At 54.2% G+C, this 17,173-nt stretch overlaps 5 protein-coding genes across 5 annotated transcripts; all 5 read right to left on the bottom strand.

Moving 5' to 3' along the window:
- Positions 1 to 120: 120 nt before the first annotated feature.
- ISF_02496 (SNF2 family helicase/ATPase) lies at positions 121 to 3,295 on the bottom strand (the record flags this gene model as incomplete). Its single annotated transcript, XM_018846102.1, has 2 exons — positions 121 to 477; positions 533 to 3,295. The coding sequence occupies 2 exons, from the start codon at positions 3,293 to 3,295 to the stop codon at positions 121 to 123; spliced, it is 3,120 nt and encodes a 1,039-aa protein (XP_018706809.1).
- Positions 3,296 to 4,232: 937 nt separating this feature from the next.
- On the bottom strand, positions 4,233 to 4,995 carry ISF_02495 (nuclear transport factor 2; the record flags this gene model as incomplete). Its single annotated transcript, XM_018846101.1, has 6 exons — positions 4,233 to 4,346; positions 4,414 to 4,515; positions 4,573 to 4,644; positions 4,741 to 4,805; positions 4,873 to 4,890; positions 4,986 to 4,995. 6 exons carry the CDS (start codon positions 4,993 to 4,995, stop codon positions 4,233 to 4,235), a joined length of 381 nt encoding a protein of 126 aa, XP_018706808.1.
- Positions 4,996 to 5,977: 982 nt separating this feature from the next.
- On the bottom strand, positions 5,978 to 7,737 carry ISF_02494 (Beta-lactamase-type transpeptidase fold domain containing protein; the record flags this gene model as incomplete). Its single annotated transcript, XM_018846100.1, has 3 exons — positions 5,978 to 6,401; positions 6,463 to 7,454; positions 7,507 to 7,737. 3 exons carry the CDS (start codon positions 7,735 to 7,737, stop codon positions 5,978 to 5,980), a joined length of 1,647 nt encoding a protein of 548 aa, XP_018706807.1.
- Positions 7,738 to 8,609: 872 nt separating this feature from the next.
- Positions 8,610 to 10,434, bottom strand: ISF_02493 (hypothetical protein; the record flags this gene model as incomplete). The annotated part of the gene is made up of 3 exons (XM_018846099.1): positions 8,610 to 8,960; positions 9,019 to 9,362; positions 9,420 to 10,434. 3 exons carry the CDS (start codon positions 10,432 to 10,434, stop codon positions 8,610 to 8,612), a joined length of 1,710 nt encoding a protein of 569 aa, XP_018706806.1.
- Positions 10,435 to 11,873: 1,439 nt separating this feature from the next.
- Positions 11,874 to 16,491, bottom strand: ISF_02492 (SH3 domain protein; the record flags this gene model as incomplete). Its single annotated transcript, XM_018846098.1, has 7 exons — positions 11,874 to 12,843; positions 12,931 to 13,118; positions 13,671 to 13,801; positions 13,856 to 15,905; positions 15,949 to 16,235; positions 16,292 to 16,396; positions 16,449 to 16,491. The coding sequence occupies 7 exons, from the start codon at positions 16,489 to 16,491 to the stop codon at positions 11,874 to 11,876; spliced, it is 3,774 nt and encodes a 1,257-aa protein (XP_018706805.1).
- Between the last annotated feature and the right edge of the window lie 682 nt (positions 16,492 to 17,173).

The raw sequence follows: 17,173 nt of genomic DNA, 5'->3' as shown, positions 1-17,173 counted from the left end.
GCCGCTAGAATGACCTCATTTGAAAAATACATCCCGCATACGGGTATCATAAATAAGCAACCCATCTCCTCTCCATGTACAAATGCAAGGAGGAGATAATCGTCTTTGACACAGCCAGAATTACCAACGCCGTCCGTAGATGGAGCTCTCCTCTCGCTTCGGCGGCGCCCTCCTGCCACTGCTACCATCAACCACAAGGCGCGACGCTGCTTGCACCTGCTCACGGACGCCGCGCGCGCCGGTGCCGTTGCTAAAGTGGCCGCCAGGCTTGAACATGTCGATGATCTCGTTGAGGCCGAGCTTGAGGGCGCCCTTCTTGGCACCCATGTCGATGGCCTGCTCAGCGAGCAGGCGCTTCTTCTCCTGCAGGTCAACGATGCGCTCCTCGACCGTGTTGGCGACGGTGAGCTTGTAGACGACCACGTCGACGGTCTGGTTGAGGCGGTGGACGCGGTCAATGGCTTGCTCCTCGACAAACTGGAGTTATGGTTAGAGGGGTGGTGGTCTGCAATGAGAGGAGAGAAAAACGTACCGGGTTCCAGAAAGGTTCGATAATGACGACGCGCGTGGCGGCTGTGAGGTTGAGACCCAGGCTGCCGCACTTGAGACTGCACAGCAGCACACGACAACGCTTGTCCTCGCGGAGTTGGCGCAGGCTCTCCTCGCGCTCATCGTTGCGCATGCTGCCATCGTAGCGCGTAAACTTGTAGCCGTCCTTGCGGATAAAGGGCTCGACCAGGTCCAACATGGATGTGAACTGGGAAAAGACGATGAACTTGTGCTCATGAGCTTCAGCGTGCAGAATGCGGCTGAGCTCGCGAATCTTTGCCGAGGCCACAATCTGGCTCGACCCTGGCGCCGGACGCACGTCGTCATCGTCAGAGTAGAGCTCTGACTCGTCAATGCCAGAAACGGAGCTTGACGATTTCCCCTCAGAGCTATCGTCATCTTCGTCCTCCACCTCTGTGGCGGAAGCCTGCGAGGCAGCAGTCGGTTTGTCTTCTAGTGTCTGTGACTCAAGCTGCCTAGTCAAGGCGTCTATTGACAACAGAGAATCATTATTGTCCTGCGAGGGCTTTGCTTCGTTCTCGTCATCCACGACGAAGCTGCTCAAGTTGCTTTGGTCCTCATCTTCTGACTCTTCCGACTCTTCCGACTCGGACCGAAGCCACTCTGTAGGGCCAGCGGCATTTTCATCTTCTTCGCCCCCAGCTTTACCCAGATTCAAAGGACCCCTTTCACCGTCCGAAACAAGCCAGCTGCCCTCGACATCGTCTTCGTCATCACTGTCAAGAACAGTATTACGGTTGCGCGGGCGTCGGGCCATTTTGCCGGTTGTAATTTCCTGCTTTCGCTCGGCTTGTCGTATCTTGGATGACTTGGATGATTTGGATTTCGACTTTGTCTTGTGCTTTCCCATCTTCTTCTTCTTGTTGCTCTTTTCAAACTCCTTGAACTGGACCATGTCTTCCTTGCAAGACGAGCAAGTGTTGAGTCCTTGTGCGGCATCGTCTTTGGAGAGTTCCATAGAGCAAACACCGCATTTCTTGGAATCCAAGCCCATTCCAGAAAATAGGTCTGCCATGGCATCCATTTCAGACTCCTGTGACTTTTGGTTTTGACTCTGACTGCTGTCGGTCGTTATAGCATCCCGATCTCTCTCAATCTTGCCCTCGACAAGCTTCGGGTGATTACAAGCTTGTCTCAAGCGCAACAGCAGCGTAAATGCGTTCAGATAGTTGAGCTTCTCTTCCATCATACGCTTCATACTCTCACCGGTGCGATCCTCCAGGCGGTTATAAAATTGGCGCTCTGCCGCTGACAGCTCAGCGGAGACGGTAACAACCTTTCGTTCGGTGTGCTTGAAACCAGGACCCGGATCGTCTTCTTCGCCCTCAGCAGACTTGCCTCCGGGTTTCAGGGCGCCCTCTTCCTTAAGAATATCCTTTGTGCGTCGTTTCATAAAGCACTGGAGAACACTGTGCAAACGCCCGATAGCAACATGCCCCTTGCCATTCTTCAAAGGCTGGTCAATGTGGTCTCTCCACTGGCGCAGCTCGTCATATGGCTTGATCCGCAGGAACCTAATAAGTGACTGCAATTCATCCAGGTTGTTCTGCATCGGTGTACCGGTTAAGCACCAGCGATACTCTGAGCGCAGGGCATAGCAGGCTTTTGTTGTCTTCGCATTGCGGTTCTTGATGGTGTGAGCTTCATCTAGGACAACACGCCACCATGTTGGCCCGAAGCAGCCAGTCTTCTTGCCATCTTCGGTCTCTGATGAGTTGCCATGATCTGATACCAAAATCTGATATGTTGTAATAACAACATTATATCTGGTGAGATCCTTGAAATTTTTTGTCCGTTGCGGGCCGTGGTGGACATGCACCTTCAATCCAGTTGCCTTTTCCACTTTGTCGTTGATTTCATGCTCCCATTGCCGAATGAGTGCTAACGGGGCGACGACCAAAGTAGTCTTTTCCATCTTTTCATATTGAGGCTTCCAAGCGTCCGAGCCCTTCTCCGGTTTGAGGTTTGACAGAATGAGAGAGACGGTCTGAAGAGTTTTGCCGAGACCCATATCATCCGCGAGCAGCCCACCTTTGGGAACGGTGCCTCGCTTCACAGGGCCCAGTTCACGACCAAGCATCCATTCGACACCCTCCACTTGATGAGGTAACAGCCGGACTTTAAGACCGTCTATCTTCCCATCTTTGCTTACACGTTGCTTGCTCTTATTCTTCTTTGTATTTTCCGGCTTCTTTCCGTCAGAAGCACCTTCAGCTATCGCAGGTTCTTGCTGGTCGTCCTCTTCAGCTTCATCCTCCATGCCACCTTCAAGCAAAGCCTTCAGGTCTGCGCTGGCCTTTGCCGGGTCGGTGTAGAAGACTTCCTCGCCGAACTTTCCGCGGGCGGGTCTCTCGGCCTGGTTCGAGTTGAAGACGGGCGGGGGAGGGGGCTTGCGATCGGTATACGTCTGGGCCTTTGGAGCGTGGACCTTGGTGCTGGTGATGTGATGCTCAGGACGGGTTGTCTGACGAATAAAGACATCGGCCTTCTGCTTCCGAGACGATACTAGCTTCGTCGGGTGTCCAAACTGGCGCACCGCTCTGGCTTGTGGAAATGGAGGTGTCGATGCTGCGCGGTCGCTGCTCTTAATTGAGGCCCATCCGTTGACGATGGCACTAATATCGTCGTCGTCATCGGCCGCCTTCGCCTTAGCAGGGCCAGCGCTGTCACTTGCTGCAAGTCGGTTTGCCAGAGACTTCGACGGCGGTGCGCGTTCGTTGACCATGGTGCTGTCTAGTTCGTTGAGTGCTGAGTCGATCCTCTTGTTTGGCGTCTTCTGCGACCTCGAAAAGTCTGGGAGCGCTGATGAGGCGATGCTGTTTGCCGGTTTAAATGCAAAGCCAGCGCCTGGTTTCTTCCGTTCGTTCTGGCTCATGTGGTGGTTGAGAATGCATAGAGTGCAATATTGAACATTGCATGCAGACCAGAATAGGTTCCTTTCGCACGTTTGTTTGAATGGGCGTTCACAGTAATTGCCCCAGCAACTACAGCGGTCGCTAGCGCAGGCACTGTACCGCTATTGTTAATGTGCACGCATTGTGCTACGGCCCTTAGTTAGTACCCCGCGGCACAGTGCGAGGGGGTCTGTCTACATACATACAGACCTACACTGCGTATTGTTAGAGGAGGATATGAAGCAGGACATGGAGAAGCCAAGACCAAGTCGGAGAAGAAAAGGCATTATGCTAGAAAATTCGTAATGCTGGTCGACTATTCTTCCCAAATAATCAAAATAGCGACAATTCATCAAGCTGTGCCGGATAATCAAGCCAGTGTCGTCGGCATACTGCATGTGAGTGAAATGAATGCATGTCAAAAATAGATATCGACCACTACAGTGTAAAGTCACTCGAATTGACCACTGCAGTTTCCACTCAGCATCGCTTACAATTAATTGAAGCTATCACTGTGAAGAGTATCCTTTCTTTGATTGTTTTCATTCATCTTGGCACTGAAACCCTACAGCTCTCTGTTCTCTACCCGACCGAGCAGTGTGCTAGGGCAAGAGTCTCCAAAGCGTGCAGCCATAAAAATGCTAGAAAGCTCTCCTCGAGGACTGTCTAAACAACCTCCAAAAGGACCTCGCCATTACTTGCGCTCGATTCTATATGCCATTCACATACGCCACCTTTTTACAGGCTAGGCTGTGCCTGCGCCACCGTTTAACCGTAGACCAGCTTGAAGACGTCGTTGAACACGAAGTACTGTCCGCTAGCGGCGTCACGGGCAAGCTGGAAAGCCTGGGTGTAGTTCATAGGACGCTGCTCCTCATCGACCTGTAGCATAGTCTTGATTAGCCGCTGTGATCGGCGCAATATGACTCGCAAGCATGGATTAACTTACAAGAAGCTGACCGGTGACGAGGATGACAATACCGCCCTCAACCATGCTGGGCTGGGCATCGAGAGTAGAAACCTGGTGCTTGACCTTCTGGAAAGGAAGAGACTGTTTCGGCGAGTTAGAGAAGGTGGCAACGACGGTACATAACAGGGACGGTCATACGGTGAGCTTCTCAACAATGGCGTTGGTACCGAGAACGGAAGAGGACTCGAATGTCAGCATAGATTGTTCGCGCTGGAATTTATGGGAAAAGAAACGTTAGCAATCGAAACCGCCGTTGTGAAAGATCGTCATTCTGCGCTAGAATGAGGGGTTGGAGGCTTCGCTCACGTAGAGAGAGGCAAGGTTATTGCGGTCCGCATCGAACTGCTCGTAGTAGAACTTGATGAATTCTCCTGTTGAGAGTACCTCGTTAGATTGCATATCGCCGCAGGGTCTGGAGCCGGTGCTTCGGGCACATACTGGCGACGTTCTCAAAATCTACCAACATTTTCCCAGGTTAGCCGCTCTGCGAATTTGTCGCGTTTGTCAGGGTTGGCAACCCCTCCCAAGGAGGGGCAGAGCCGTACACATACCTCCAGACATCTTGGCGGTATTTGTGGTAAGAAAACGGTTAGGAAGTGTTTTTTGTGGCGTGAAGAATAAGAAGTGCGCAACGGGCCGAAGGTGTGTAAGAGAGGAAGATCAAGAGGCTGTAGAGCTTTTATTAGACAGTCGGGTTGTCGCAATAGCGGGTGCCCAAAACAACGAGCTTGGTTGTGATGTGGATGGTGGGGTCAGCCGCCAGGGAAGAGGGGCAGCACAGTGTACAGCTCGGCATAATTGCACTATTCGGGGCGGTCCAGCCAGACCAGAGAAAAGTCAAGTAAACAATACTCCATAACCATTCAGAACAACGCCCGGGTCCCTCTTGCAGTCATAAGGCATGTCAGCCTGCGCGACATTGGCTGGCGCCCCTGCTTGATAATACAGTGCCCGCAGGTGCCTGGCGGGTCACCAAATTTTCTGCACGTTACGTGCCCAACAACCCCAAGTACCGGGTACCCAACCTGCTGGTACCAACCTGCGTTGCTAGGTAGAGCTTCGGTAAGCGGGGGTATGCAACAAAAAAAAAAAAAAAAAAAAGGAACATTGACGCTAACAAAGTTGACCGAAACTTCACTTCGCACAGGGTTTATGCTCGTACAGATTCTTCCTCAATTGAGTTCCAGACCAGCCTCAGCTGTGATGCAGTCATCCGCTGCGTCTATGTGTTGCCAATCAGGCATGCACAGCTGGTGGCCCGGTCTTATCGCGTTGCTCTTGATTGATTCTGGTAGGTCGCTCTCGTTTACTTTGTCTACTTCATCTCTACATCCCTTGCCTCTGGCATCTCCTACGTGATGACGAAAGCTTCCATTAAGAACGGCCAACTGAATCTCCATGTTGATCATTCAAAGCTCAAGAGTCTGACCGGAAACACCTCTGTCTTTTGCTATTGTTTCATGACTACTTCTACGCGAGCAAAAGCTAACATTCTAAAGAGTTTTGAGAAATCGAATATCCCATCCGATCAAATAAAGGTGCTTTAGTCGATTTTTCTGAACTGGACAATACCATCGCTGGGCGTAGCAACGCCTTGGGTATCAAGATCCATCGCAGCCGGGTTTCCATCCACTCCAGCCACGAATTTTGCCTTCAAGTACTCCGTCGTGTAGGGGCTGTCGCCCAGCATCGAGGCATGCACAAGCCAATAGTCACCTGTCATGTGCTCTAAGAAGAATGTATGCCTAAATGAGGCATCGAGTCGCGGCCCAACGAGCACGGTCTTGTTGCTGCCCTCGAAATTCTCCGCCACTGTAAATGTCACGTCGCCCCAACCCTCATCCCTGTAATGCCCAACAAGCTGCCCGGCGTCAAAGAAACCTAGCTGCGGCGTCTCGGGTCGGTCGGGGAAGAATTTCTCAATAGCCTTTGCCCTGGTCGGCAGGCTATCCCGGGTCTTCATCGACCTATGTAAAAATGCGGTGATCAGCAAGCACGTCCATATCAATCATGGCAACGCAGACTTACTTGGCTCGAATGTCGATCCTCTGCTTAGCCGGAATGTTCAACTTATCCTCGATCAGGCGGTATACAACCTCCAACTCTGCGAAATTGGATGACAACGCAGTGTTGCCAAACGCAACCACGCCAAACTTGATTTCGGGCAGCCAAAACACCTCTGCCCCGTACGCGTGCATGCCTCCCGAGTGCTGGAACACCGCGTGGCCATGCATAGTCTCCCGACTCCAGCCAAGGCCGTAAGTCGACACGCCCATCTCGCCGTCCGAGTCTGCCGACACAAACATCCTCGGCTTCCTGATATCGGCATGCGTCTCCTCAGATAGCGGTGCGCTCTTGTGCAGCAGACACCGGACCCATTTCGCGTAGTCCTTGACATTGGAGATGACCGCGCCCGCTGCGCCGACGTCCGTCACCGACATGTAGTCGATTAGCGTGTAGTTGCTCGCGTGCTCGTCCCACGCGTAGCCGCCCGCAAAGTGCTCCGGCGCATGCAGGGCGTCGGCCGCGTCAAAGTACGTCGACGCCATGCCCAGCGGCCCCCAGAGGTGCGTCCGCAGCGCCTCGCCCAGCCACACGCCCGTCACCGTCTCGACGACGTGGCCCAGCGTCGTGTACATGAGGTTGCAGTACGAGTACCGCACGCGCGGCTCCGCCGTCATCGCCAGGTGGCGCATGCTGCGCGCCGCGTCTCTCGGCGTTACCGGCCGCCCGTCTCGCTCCCGGTGCAACGATAGGTCGTGCCGGCCCATGCCCGTTCGGTGGCTGACGGCGTCGTTGAGCGTGACGTGCGCCGTCGCCCACTCGTCCGTCAGCACGAAGTCGTCGCGGATGACGGATGCGATCGGCGTCTCCCACCCGGCGTCCGCGAAGGCGCTGTGATTGCCGGAGTGGATGAGGTGCGACAGCAGCGCGGCGCTCTGCGCCTTGGAGGTCGACGCGCCGTACCACAGCGTGTCGGCCGTGGCGCGCACGTCAGGGAGCGTGGCGAATCCGTAGCCCTGTTTGAGTTCAGCACGATATGGGTGAGCTAGAGAACTCGGCTTCTCTCACCTCGGTGTAGATCTGGTCGTCGTCAATGACGCCAACGGCCATGCCTGGGACGTGCCATACGTCGAGCGCCTCCTGGATAAACTTGGCCAGGTCGTCATTCAGCGGGTTCCTCGAGCCCCCGCCCCCTTGCTTCGGGGTGATTGGCTTCTGGCTGGCATCGCCGGCCGTGTGTGCGTGTGAGGTGGCGGCAACGGCCAGCGCCGCCAGGCAAGCAGTTCGCAATCGCGCCATCGGGGACCCCCAATTGAAGCTTACTATCTTGGAGGTTCTGAGGGTTAACTTTTAAAAAGGATATTCCTGGCGGAAAAAATCCTTCGACAGCAATAACTTGGGTTTATTAAAAGAGAAGGAAAAAAAATGACGTGACGAATACGTCGACGCCTAGAAGATGCGAGCTAGCGGGGGAGACGTCAACCTTCTCGAGACCGGGATGGGGTACCCGGCATGAGGCCCTCGAGTGAATAAAAGGGCGGCCAGCGCCCCGATTTGGTCTAAACAAGGCTCTCGAGCGCGACCATGACCGAAATCCAATGCCAAGAGTTACGCAATTCTGTCATGGTACAGGTATCACATAGAGTGTGCTACACGCACACTCAGGCACGTATGTAGGTACGCAAGTGAGCGAGACTCTGAACCCGCGTCACTGAAAGGCACAGCTTACAGTCATCAAAATGCATCGTGTATCCAAGTTGCGTGGAATTACTGTCCGCATGTATAGAAGTCAGGTACCTTTCTCCCGCCTACCAAGTTCCGACAGCAAGTCCCGCAAACCGCGCAAAAAAACAATAAAGAAAATGTTTTCCGGGCGAGCAGAAGCAGTCCACGCTTCGCTCCAGCCACCTATGCAGCTCTTCCCATCCTGTATGCATTATTCATCATGGTCCATTTAGAGAAGGTGAGTTCTACGCCGTGAAGCAGGGTAGTGCTTCATGGCATTAACATATCTGGGCTCGTGTCCAAAAACAACAAATGCCACCTGTTTAGTCCTGTCGATGTTGTCCCGATGTGTTTATCTGGGAAGTCGGTCTGAGTCTGCGACGCTCATCAAAAAATGTGGAAAGCTCCTGGTTTGCAGATATACAGCACCAAGTTTTGCACCTGCGCTATAGCTCTTCCTCCTCGGCTGTCGTCGACTTCGGCTTTGATTCGGCTGCAAAGGTACTCGGGGCAGACGTCGACATGACGGAGCCGAGCGCAGCACTGAGGCTCTGTGTAACCGAGTATTGGTCGCTGCCAATGGGGCCTTGGTCAACACTTGGTCGTGCCTTCTTGAGAGGACTTCCCACGATTGCTTCGGCCGTGAGACTTTCGATCGCGTGTGCGCTTGTCGATGGCGTTGGGATTGGGGGGACGAAGCTGGAGCCCAATTCGCCAGGTGTGTCGTTGTTTGATCCGGGCTGTGGAGTGCTGGGCGTTGAAGATGCGTCTGCGTCCGTCGAGTGTGCCCTCTTGAGCTATTTGACAGGTTAACGTTAAGCAACAGAGGAAAAATCAAGCTCATTTACAACTTACGTGAATGCGGTTTACGCCGTCCGCCAGCTCGCCTTGCGACTTCGCATCTTCAGGCGCCAGCTTTCGATCCTCGTCCTTGTCATCTGTCTGATCCAGATTGACTATGCCGTCACTCTCCTCATCGTCGTCACTATCATCGGCAATATTCCCATTGCTCTTCTTCCGGGCTTTGCGGCGTCTGGAGGTCTCCGTAACCTGGTCGCGGAAAGCCGAGAAGCCGACTGTTCCACCGGCCTTCAACGGGCCAAGGCTCGAGAAATCTAGCTGTCCAGATCGTCGTTTAGCAGATCCCGCCGGAGCGTGTGTCTTTGTTGTTTGCATGACGCCGATTTTTTGTAATTGGCCTAGAATAGGCCTTAGTAACTAACGGGGAGGGGATAGTTAATGGACAGTATACTTACGGTTACCGCGGTAAAAGAATGTGAACACCGCAAAAGGCTTGTCCGGGCCATCAATTCCAGTGACTGTTTGAGTACTGATCGTCTTTGGATCCAATACTTTTGGCTTGGCAAAGCTGGTGGTATGCTCGAGGTCGGCATCCACGCCGCTCTTTTCGGCGGTTCCCTCCTCATCACCATCATGAGCATCGAACTGGGGCGAGTATTCTCCTTTCTTAATCTCTCCAGAGGCAAGTACGCGAAACATGGCAACTTTGATCTGGCCAGTCGCCTCGGGTGGCTCGTCGTCATCCGAGGAGGAGCCCGAGTAGTCATAGACTGCTTCAATGGGGGATCCATCCTCTGCGCCATATCGTAGAGTGCCTCGCTTCTTGCTGAGATAATCGTCTCCTTCGAGCGAAATGCTTTGGCGCTGCTGGCGGCGTTGAAACTTTTGTCTGCGCTTCTCGAGCTTCTCCGCAGCATCGTGACCCTGAAGGTCCAGGCCGTTGAGCCATCTTTCGAGACCAACTTCACGAAAGAGGAACTCGCGCTCAGCAAGACCACCGCCCTCTGAGTCTGGTACTTGAACCCATCTGCTGTTCACCCACGTCTCCTCGCCGGGGCGCAGAAGTGTTGCCACCTCCTCCTTGGCGCGGCCGTCGAAGTAGATGTATGCAGCGATCGTTTCGTTTTCGGAGTTGGTCATAGGGATATAAGGGCTGACGAGCCCCATGAACCTGCCACGATCGCCCTGAGAGCCGGGATGAAGGCCACCGACGAACTGAGGTTTGGGGTAAGGGTTGGCCTCGGTTGGCTTCGGGGCGGAGTAGGGGATGGGCAAGCCTGCTGTGAGGAGGGTGATGGAGATGGCAAACTTGGCGGGTTCAGGCTTGGTAGGATCCTCGCCTATTGAGGGCTGCGGAACGGGTATGTAGGTGCTGATGCGTGACAACCTGGACTGCTTCTGCATGCCATATTCTGGTAGCGGGGTTCCGTTGGCGTGGACGCTCACCGCAATGCCCTTGAAGCAGGGCATCCTGGCGCGGTATGTACAGACTGAGTGCGCTTATCAGCGGTTCCACGGGCGGGCGATTAGGTCGGTCGGGTGAGCGAGGAGGACAGCGAATGTTGAGAGAAGCAAAGCAAAGCGAAAGAAGATGGTGATATGGCTGTCGTTGTCGTGGTCGTTGTTGGGGAAGGGCGGTGGGGTGCCTGGTGGTGGTGGTGGTGGTGGTGGTGGTTATTAGTATGTCGGTGCCAACGAACCTGGGCAACTAGTTAGCGACAAGTCGTCTATGTAGCAGTGGGGAGCACCACAAGAAAGAGCTTTGAAGAGAGCGCTAAGTACCTTTGGTACGGCTTGTGCGAACAGTATACAGCGGATGGGTGAATGAGTAAGTGTGGTGAGGCTTCTGAAAGGCGCAGTCGATGCTCGAGACAATCAGCGGTTTTCGGTGCTAGCAGCTGAAAGGGCACACAAGGGCACGCTGGCGACTCTGTGCGAAAGGCCTCTGGAATGCCCTCATACGGTGTGGGGGCAGGCGTAATAGAAGCGAGCTTGCGGGCACACGGTTTGAGGCAGGTAGCAAAGCAAAGAACGAGGCTTTGCAGTGCAAGCTACAACTGACGAGGTGTCGCGATGCCTTCGGTGGGAGTGGTGCTGCTGAAACCAGAAGGCTGGGAAGGAGAGCAAATTCGACACGATCCCTGTGTCCGAGTGATGGATCGAAGGTGGCGGGCAAAAAGGAAGGTCAATCAGCCTGGCTGCTGCTGTTCAGCGGCAGACAGCGGGGCGACAGCGCCCCACGGCAGCTGTTGCACCAAACAGGTTTAGCGCCCGCCAAGGTAATGGAGGGGCGGCCGCGGTTTCGTTGCCAACACGCCGCGATACTGGAAGAGGGCTAGTTGTGTGAGGTCATGAACGATATCACGATCACGTCAAAAAAGAATATGTCGGAAGTGAGACCCGAACACTGTTCTTTTATTTGGTCTTTTTTCTTTATTTGTTGTTGGAGCTGTCGGGGAGGAGGTAAGCTCCGATAATTGCATGGCGAGCCTCACATCAAGCGGGACCACCAGCCTTGGCCTCCTTGTCATCTGTGAAGCAACGAGCAAGTAAGAAAAATAGAACCTGAAAAGTACAAAGAAGAGACACACAGACATGAAGCTGTTGATATTTTAGTTATAGAGAAATAAGGGGGAAAGGAGTGGTAGCACAACTCGCTCAACCTTCAACTACTTCTTTCCCGTACAACGTGAGTAGTCGCCGTGTCTGCGACATCAACAGATTAACTACCATGCAAGAAATAGTACAAATCCGAGCGATTCTGTGTGAACAAACTTGAATTCTTAAATCTTGGGCAAGTGTTTTTTTTTTAGAACAGAACTGCATACATTTTCATTGCGATTAAAGCAAGGGTATCAAGCCACCACCACCACCACCAAATGCCGTGCTCAAACTGTCAATCTGCTCAACTACGCAAACCCTTGCGACGCCCTTCGACGCACCGTGTCACTGCCCTCCTTTCTGTAGCTCGTTCCTTGCCCTGACACAGCCTGGCACTTCCTATCTTCCTCCTCTGTATCATCCTCGTCATCCGCTTCCGCCCCAACCAGCGGGATGTCAGCCAAAGATCGTTCCGGTGTCTCCTCCCCTTTGAACCCGGGCTCCCTTTTGAAAGATGAGGAGCTGTCACGCTTGACGCTGCGACTTGGTCCTGCCTCGTCCTCGTCATCGGCCCTGCCACGGCCACCCTCAAGTTCAAGGTCGTCACCCGAATCGGTAGCAGCATCTCTGTCCCCTGACACCCCTCGTTGCAGCTTACCCCCGTCAACGGGCATGGAGACATACGAGCTCCAGGCCGACCATGCAGCGCTCATGAACAAGACTTCAAAGAACCAGAACAGCAGCGTGAGTACGACGTACGTCAGTAGGCGGTAGTGGACCATCAGGTACCGCAGGCCGCGGAGCTGCGCCGTGAGCGTCAAATGGGTGCTGTAGATTTGGATGTCCTGCCCGGCTTCCACCTCAACGTACGCCGCCGCCGGCCGCAGCGAGTCCTTCTCGAACGAGACGCGCTCGGCCAACTTCACCGTCAGCTCGTGGCGCTGAGAGTTGGACGACAGCAGGAGATAGCCCATCAGGAGCACTCGCGACGTGAGCGACACGAGCGGGTCCTCGTACGGCACCAGCGCCGAGCGGCGCGAGCTGAAGAGCACCTTGCTCACGCCGAATCCGGCATGGCCCCTGGCAAACTCATCGGCGCGAGCCGCGATGGGGGTCTGGTCGCGCGAGTCGATCAGGTGCAGGCTGACCATGAAGTTGCCGCGGTCGAGGTTCGCTGGCGATCGAGGCATCATGAACGTGACGGAAATATCGTAGTCTTGGAGGGACTTCATCCGCGACGCCACCAACGGAGCTATGCCGTACGGGTTCGGGCTCGACCTGTTTGCGCGCCGCCGCCGCTCAGCGCGTTAGCTATGCCGTCATCCACGGCGCGGTAGTCATCCTGGCGGGGTGTAATAAACGTACCCATATTGCAGATGCACGGGCGCGGTCACGACTTGATGCGGCAGGTAGGCCTGGAAGAAGAGCGCGGATGAAATTGCGGCGAGGGCCAGGAGGGTGCCGATGCCCGACGCGAGCAGGATCGCATTGACGACTGCTCGCTGCATCGGCTTGGACGTCAGCGCCCTAACGGCATCCCGCAATGTTTCCTGCTGCGGCGTTAGCTGCGACTATAATTGACCATTTGCGTTGCAGCTCAAGAATAGCTGCTAGAGAAGTCCACACCATGCTTTATTTTGCGCCGTGGTCTGTATCGCGCATGGAATGGTAAAGGTGTAGATATATAGCGAGTGAGTGACACACTGCGGGAGAGTCAGGTCCCAATTTCAGGTCCCAAAATTGGGTCCGCCTCAAACTACGTAGTGTGAAGCATGTGACGACACAAAGGGACGGCGGCTTTACGGATCAAACACAAGCACAGCATAGACACGCCTTAGGAAAAAAAAATATAAATAACAATTCTAGCTGTAAAATACTTGTACGTGGCATTTACATCAAGGTTCTATACAACGTGCTAATCAGAAAGAGCCTGGTAGCTTCAACGCGAAAAGCAAGTCATGTCTGTACATGCATAAAATAACAACCTAGTTCATCCTCCTCATTGCATTCAGTCTTGATAACCATTCCATATACAAATAAAAAAAAATATTCGTTTCTCACATCGATTAGCATTGCTGGAGATAATTGCTTGGGACCAGCCCAACGCGGCCATTGCCACCGTGCACCTCAGCCTCCCACCAGCCATCGTCTTGGTGCCGCAAAACGGCGAGGACGTCTCCCTTGGCAAATCCCAGCTCTTCTGGGATAGCTGCCTGGTACATATAGAGAGCGCGTGCTATGAGAAGAACTATTAGTGTAGTCCAGTTTGGCGGACACGAAGAGTACATACCAAAGTGCAGGATAACCCTGCCATCGCGCGTGTATTGGCGAGAGGAATCAACAACACTCTTGCTGCGTGGGCGGGAACCACCTTCATACAAGCCCATTGCACGAGAGTCACCTCCTCTCCCGCGCTTGGAACCATACATATCCCCACCTACCGGGGCCAACTGAACTGCCATATCGCTGCCACCATAGCTGCTGTGAGGACGAGCGCCATAGTCCGCATAAGACGCTGGCGATGATCCTCTGACGGAGCCCCTCATGGAGCCATGAGGCGAGGCATGACGGTATGGATCGTTGTGTGGCTGCGAGCCGCCTCTCTGGTGCTGTGTGCGAGGATTGGGGGACGCAGAGCGGTAGCGGGTGTCGTGACCCATTCTGGGCTGCGGCGATGCACTTCGCGTAGGAGCAGGGGATGCCGCTCTCGGCATATCATAGCCACTACGAGTTCCAGGCCGCGAGCTCGGCGACATGCCACTCTCTCGGCTGTCTTCGCCAAAGATGCTTCGCGTCTGGCTGGCAACCTTCTTAGAAGCCTGCTTCATGGCCTTTGATGTCACTGCTGGTGGTGGTACGCCGAGTCTGGACACCTGTGACTGGGAGCTATATGCTGGCGGTGTGCCACGAGTAGCAGCAGGCATATCGTGATTGCTAGGTGCCGGGGTTGCAACACCGTGATAGCGATCAGCGGACATACGGACAGAGCCGGCCTTGTTACCACCGACTCTCAATTCCGCGAGTGCAGCAGCAATCGGGTCGGTATCGTCAACACTAGCAGTTGGGGCGTGGCTGCCCCGGCGGCGTGTATCCGAGGTCGAGACAGGCAGAACATTCTGACCAACACCAAGAGCAAGGCTGGCATTGGCATCAATAGGCTCAGGACTAGGGGCTCTTGCCGCGGCAGCGTGCCTGCTCTGCTCCTCTTGGCTGTACAGAGGTGGTCTGCGTGGGCTTCCAGACGCAGCATTCGAATGCCAGGTGTTCCGGCCCGTTTCTGGGTGGACTTCTTTAGTGCTCTTGCGGCGGAAAGGGCTATGATTCTGGAAGAATCCGCTCTTCTTCTTGAATACACGCTTTTCCGGGGTGGCGATGGGCTCAGGGTCCTGTTTTATAGGTGACGTCTTGCCGCTAGGAGGCTCGACGCTGGAAAACGAGTTCGGGTTGGAATATTCGCTGTGTGAGCCCATGCTAGCTGGCCTTGCAGATGTGACCTGGGAACTCATGTCGGAGGGCGGCCCAGTACGACAAAGCATTGTCATCCCATCCATTGGGTAAGGATCGTGCGGCACAGCTGCCAGAGGGCCGTGCTGCTTGCCATCATATTGCGCAGGGCTCATCTGCGGGGGGCCTCGACGGAACTGCTCGTCCATGGAAGGTCTTCCCTGACTTGGCGGTCCATGTTGAGGCGTAACTGTAGTTTCCCTGCTTTGAGGCTGCATCAAGTTCTCTCGATGAGCAAGATCGTTTGCCAAGTTGGACGAGGGATCATGGTGAGACTCGAAAGTCGACGGTTGAGGTGAAGAGGATCGGAACGCAGGATTGATGCTGCGAGGGAATTGCGCGACTGAATACCGATCATCGTCTGAGATTTCGGACTGGTTATCCATGTCACCCCGGCGGAAGTTGATGTACTTGGGGGCGTCGGGAATCTCTTGACCGGTGCCCCTCTCCGTAATGAAGGAAGCAATGTCCTTCTCAACCTCCATGCTTTCGAGGGAGAGACGAATTTTTTCGCAAGAAGCATCATCACTGACACATACGGTCGAGGAAATGTTGGCGAACGTCCAGAGACTGCTCTTTGTAAAGTCGAGACGTTCCTCTTCCAGGTCCTGGAACTTATCGGCAGCAGCCTTCCATTCTCTGTTCCACCGCACAGTCGTTTCTTCAAGCGCTTTGATCGCAGTTTCATACTCCGTGTTGGAAGTCGCAAGGCTGATTTGCGTCTTCTCAAGCTTGGCTTTGTTGCGTCGCTCTTCTTGGCCCATGACCATGTGACCTTGTGCGAGATAGCCCTTAATCTTCAGGCATTCTTGTTCGTACTTGTCTCTTGTCTTAATCTGTTAGATGGACTCGTTTATGCGAGTAGAAACGTGAAAATACCTTGTTGACCTGCTGCGTCTGTTGAATCTTGGTCTTCAAGATCTTTTCAATGACGTTCTGAACAATCTTTCGACGCTCCTTCATACCACCAGCAAATGCGGACAGTGGCTCTTCCAGCTCTGTCTTCATCTGAGCTGCAATACTCTGGTGCTGCTTGCCCATGCTCTCGACCTCTCCACGGAGAGTATCTAGCGAGGCTTTGAGACTGCCGGTCTCTTGTGAGCCCAGCGCCTTCCTGCTGAGGTTGAGGAGTTTCTTGGCATATTCATCTTCGAGCGAGGCGCGGGCTATTCTCAAGATTAGTTTCAATGCTGCGCACGCAAGAGCCGAAGCCACCTCTTACCGCTATAAAACGACTTCAATTCGTCATTTGTTTGCTTGGCCGCAGCCATACGATCTAGGAGAGGATGGACACCGGCGTCATCTTTGCCCCAGAAGTTATTGGCAACTGGGTCAATGTTAGAAATAAAATGGATCGGAATTTGGGCAGGAAATCATACAGGACAGCGCGACGGCTGGTGCTTCGGTGGTCGCCACAGGCATACTGCCTGTCCGAGGTTCAGAGGATGGTTCTATACCCGGTATACGTTACGCCGCGACAGCAAGAAAATATTGGTGCAGCACAAGGAAAGTAGTAGAGAAGGGGAATTCCAAAGCTTTTCCGGGGTTGTAACTCCCAATATCGACACAAAGTGGGGAGCTCGGTCGAGGTGCTGATGCCGGCTCCTTTCATTGTTTAGTGGCCAAGCGCCAACGGTTGACGGGGCAACGTCGAGCTCTGGGTTGCACGTGACCTTATCGAGCTGTTCCCAGTTTGGCGACGTGTTGCAAGGGCTTGCCGGACGCAGCGCAAGATGGGTTGTTCATCATTTTCAGGCTTGCATGCACCCAATCCTGTTCTCCCCACACACCAACAGCCTATTGCCATCATTAAAATACTCGACCGTCGTCGTCTCCCTCACGCAGCGCAGCATCGGCCTATCTCTTGCCATCAGTGCGCGTCAGATTGTCGCCGATTTGGACCCCCAGCCCACGCGCTCCCCATTCTCAGCTGCCGACCGCCTCGACGCTCCTGTCCAGCAAAACTCAACTCAACGGGAATATCGCGACACAGCTAGCCTCCTCCCCAAAAACTCGGTTCTCGTTCCCCAGCGACATCGAACTAGCTCGGTCGGCAACCTCGAAGACGAATCCCATCCATGTAGGGGCTGCCACGAACAGCTTT

This window comes from Cordyceps fumosorosea (genome assembly GCF_001636725.1).
Source record: "Cordyceps fumosorosea ARSEF 2679 chromosome Unknown scaffold_4, whole genome shotgun sequence".
Classification (NCBI taxonomy): Eukaryota; Fungi; Ascomycota; class Sordariomycetes; order Hypocreales; family Cordycipitaceae; genus Cordyceps; species Cordyceps fumosorosea.
This window is presented reverse-complemented; position numbering and strand designations above follow the sequence as displayed.